This window comes from Kryptolebias marmoratus, unplaced genomic scaffold (genome assembly GCF_001649575.2).
Source record: "Kryptolebias marmoratus isolate JLee-2015 unplaced genomic scaffold, ASM164957v2 Scaffold263, whole genome shotgun sequence".
NCBI lineage: Eukaryota > Metazoa > Chordata > Actinopteri > Cyprinodontiformes > Rivulidae > Kryptolebias > Kryptolebias marmoratus.
Genome location: NW_023665997.1, coordinates 2,021 through 5,726, shown reverse-complemented (window position 1 = coordinate 5,726; position 3,706 = coordinate 2,021). Strand labels below are relative to the sequence as shown.

The following is a 3,706-nucleotide window of genomic DNA, read 5'->3' as shown; positions in this document are numbered from 1 at the left end:
GTTCTGGTTAACAGGGCCCCACCTGAGCCCCCCTCCCCTCCCTGTCCTCGCGGTCCTCAGAGGACCCGGCTCCTGCAGCCAGAGCCCACATCTGGTTCTGATTGTGGCGTGCGCTGCAGCTGTGGTCGGCTGTGTTTAGAAACGGGCCTGAATCTGAAACCGTTGCCGAGCTGCGGTCCAACTCCCAAACCAGCGGAGACCTTCGGGCTGAGGATGGAAACTCTTCTTCTGGTTATTTATACTCGGCGTTCCTCAGTGAGCGGAGAGGAGGATGCTGGGAGCATGGCGGCGGGCCACACGGGGCGTGCTGGCAGCAGCCAATCACGGCGCTCCACACGGCGCAGATTACAGGCCTTACACAGCCACAGATTCCTGACATTTTTACACCGATGACTCTGAGGTTCTGTCACCTGACAGGAAGTCTGTTTAAAGACGAGTTCTGCATCAAGCTGCTGCTGTGTTTATCAGATAACTGGGTGCAGATGATGCGTTTTTCTCTTTTTGTGGGATTTAAGTTTCATCAGAACAGAAATAAATCGGGCCGAGCCGTGGTTCTGAGCTCTGTGTGTCTGCAGGTGATGAACATGGACGGGTCGGCCCGACGGGTGCTGGTGGAGGACAAGATTCCTCACATCTTCGGCTTCACCCTGCTGGAAGACTACATCTACTGGACGGACTGGCAGCGCCGCAGCATCGAGCGCGTCCACAAACGCACCGCCGAGAGGGAGTTCATCATCGACCAGCTGCCCGACCTCATGGGCCTGAAGGCCACGAACGTCCACGAAGCCTCCGGTGAGTCCGGGCTGGTGTCATCTGCCGCAGAACCAAAAACTGATTATCCCGTGCTCCAGGAATTAGTCCCGACCCTAGGGATTACACCGAAGTCCAGGGTTTAGACCTGACCGGGTTCGATTTTTCTGGGAATGAAAGCACAGCTCAGCCTTTACGTCAGACATGTTGTGTTTTGATGCTCAGGTACAAACCCGTGCGCCGACACCAATGGCGGCTGCAGCCACCTGTGCCTCTTCACGCCTCACGGCGTGCAGTGCGGCTGTCCCATCGGTCTGGAGCTCATCGCAGACATGCGCACCTGCATCATCCCCGAGGCCTTCCTGCTCTTTTCCCGCCACACGGACATTCGCCGCATCTCCCTGGAGACCAACAACAACAACGTGGCCATCCCGCTCACCGGCGTCAAGGAGGCCTCGGCGCTCGACTTCGACGTCACCGACAACCGGATCTACTGGACCGACATCACTCTGAAGGTGGGTTTCTGAGCTCAGCCGAAGGGCTCGCTCCGATCTGAAGCAGAATTCTGACCTGTGGACGTGGTTCTGCAGACCATCAGCCGGGCCTTCATGAATGGCAGCGCTCTGGAACATGTGGTCCAGTTCGGCCTCGACTATCCAGAGGGCATGGCGGTGGACTGGCTGGGGAAGAATCTGTACTGGGCCGACACCGGCACCAACCGCATTGAAGTGGCCAAACTGGACGGGCAGCACCGCCAGGTTCTGGTCTGGAAGGATTTGGACAGTCCACGAGCTCTGGCTCTGGATCCTGCTGAGGGGTAAGAACTGCAGTTTGGACCTGCTCCAGCTTGCAGGTCCAGTTCGTCTCACAGGTTCTCTTCTGACCCTGTTCTCCATAGGTACATGTACTGGACTGAGTGGGGCGGGAAACCAAAGATAGACCGGGCCGCGATGGACGGGACGGGTCGCGTCACGCTGGTGGCCGATGTGGGCCGGGCCAACGGACTCACCATCGACTACTCGGAGCGGCGGCTCTATTGGACCGACCTGGACACGACACTGATCGAGTCGTCCAACATGCTTGGTAAGAACATCCGCTTTAGGAACCGAACCTTCTGGGAGGAGATCATCCGGTTCAGAACTGGTTACAGAGGTCCAACAGAATCTGTGGGAGTTTGGTTGAATCTTGGGGCTGAGGCAGAACCGCTGGTTCAGCTCTCTGAAACATTTCTTTGGTTTGGACTGGTTCTGGACCTGGTTTAGGTCTGACGTTCTTGTGTTCTTGTCCTCCAGGTCAGGACCGGGAGGTGATAGCCGACGACCTCCCTCACCCGTTCGGTCTGACCCAGTTCCAGGACTACATCTACTGGACGGACTGGAGCCAGCGCAGCATCGAGCGGGCCAACAAGACCAGTGGTCAGAACCGCACCCTGATCCAGGGCCACCTGGACTACGTCATGGACATCCTGGTGTTCCACTCATCCAGACAGGGGGGCTGGAACGTCTGCGCCTCCACCAATGGACACTGCTCTCACCTGTGCCTCGCTGTCCCCATCAGAGGCTTCGTCTGCGGATGCCCCGCCCACTTCTCCCTGAACTACGACAACAAGACATGCAGCGGTGAGATGCGGGCCGGGTCCAGGGTTCTGTAGGAGAAAACCTGTGGATCTGCAGTGTTTTCAGACCTTCTTTCCCCTAAATGTCGAACTGGTTGTTTCTCTGTCAGCTCCCACCTCGTTCCTGCTCTTCAGCCAGAAGAACTCCATCAACCGGATGGTGATCGACGAGCAGCAGAGTCCCGACATCATCCTGCCCATCCACAATCTGAAGAACGTCCGGGCCGTGGACTACGACCCGCTCGACAAGCAGCTCTACTGGATCGACTCCAAGCAGAACGTCATCCGCCGCGCTCAGGAGGACGGGAACCAGGTATGGCATCTGGACAAACCCTCCAGGTCCTGGTGTTTTCCATCATATGGACTCTGCAGTCCTGGTTCTGAGCCACCAGCCTTGTGTTGTTGTCTTTTGTCCTGTCAGAGTATGACGGTGGTATCGAGTTCTGTGGTGGGGCCCGGTCCGGGTCTGCAGCTCTACGACCTGAGCATCGACATCTACAGCCGCTTCATCTACTGGACCAGCGAGGTGACCAACGTCATCAACGTGACCCGCACGGATGGCAGCAGGGTGGGCGTGGTGCTGCAGGGCGAGCACGACAAACCCCGAGCCATCGTGGTCAACCCGGAGCGCGGGTCGGTACCACCTTCATCATCATCATCATCATCAGGTTTTACTGTAGTCTGCAGGAACGAGCTGTAAGCAGCAGGGTCCACAGAGGTTCTGTTCAGGAACCCTGAATGTTCCGTATGAGGTGGTTGTTGTTCTCAGTCTCACCACTAGATGGCAGGAAGTGTCCCACACGGAGCCTTGACTTTTAAACTCCTCTAAGAGGAAATTAAATTTTACGAGATTTTAATTTATTTATTTACGTATTTTATGTTTTTCATAATAAATCCGATTTAAATTGAAATAAAATCTTTTAAAAGGTTTAATTTTTTCACATGCGAGGCTTCCTATAGGGTGGTAGTCTCTGGGTCAGAACTTCCTGTGGTCTCCTGCAGGTACATGTACTTCACCAACCTGCAGGAACGCTCGCCGAAGATCGAGCGCGCGGCGCTGGATGGCACCGAGCGCGAGGTTCTGTTCTTCAGCGGCCTGGGGAAACCCGTGGCTCTGGCCATCGACAACCAGGTTGGGAAGCTGTTCTGGGTCGACTCGGACCTGCGGCGCATCGAGAGCAGCGACCTTTCAGGTGAGTCTGATGTCACTTCCTGTTACTGACGGGAGGAGTTACAGCCGACATTCGTCCATCCATCCATCCATCCATCCATCCATCCATCCATCCATCCATCCATCCATCCATCCAACATCCATCCATCCATCATCCATCCATCCATCCA

The 3,706-nt window shown here is 56.1% G+C and overlaps 1 protein-coding gene across 1 annotated transcript in view; it reads left to right on the top strand.

Annotated features, from left to right (window-relative positions):
• Positions 1–575: 575 nt before the first annotated feature.
• The window catches only part of lrp6 (low density lipoprotein receptor-related protein 6), a gene marked incomplete at both ends in the record, with an annotated part of 5,026 nt that continues 1,895 nt past the window's right edge, over positions 576–3,706 (top strand). Inside the window, 8 exon segments of the mRNA XM_017405415.2 lie at positions 576–792; positions 976–1,265; positions 1,341–1,567; positions 1,649–1,833; positions 2,043–2,369; positions 2,476–2,678; positions 2,787–2,998; positions 3,368–3,558. Of these exon segments, the coding sequence (XP_017260904.2) occupies positions 576–792; positions 976–1,265; positions 1,341–1,567; positions 1,649–1,833; positions 2,043–2,369; positions 2,476–2,678; positions 2,787–2,998; positions 3,368–3,558 (1,852 nt within the window).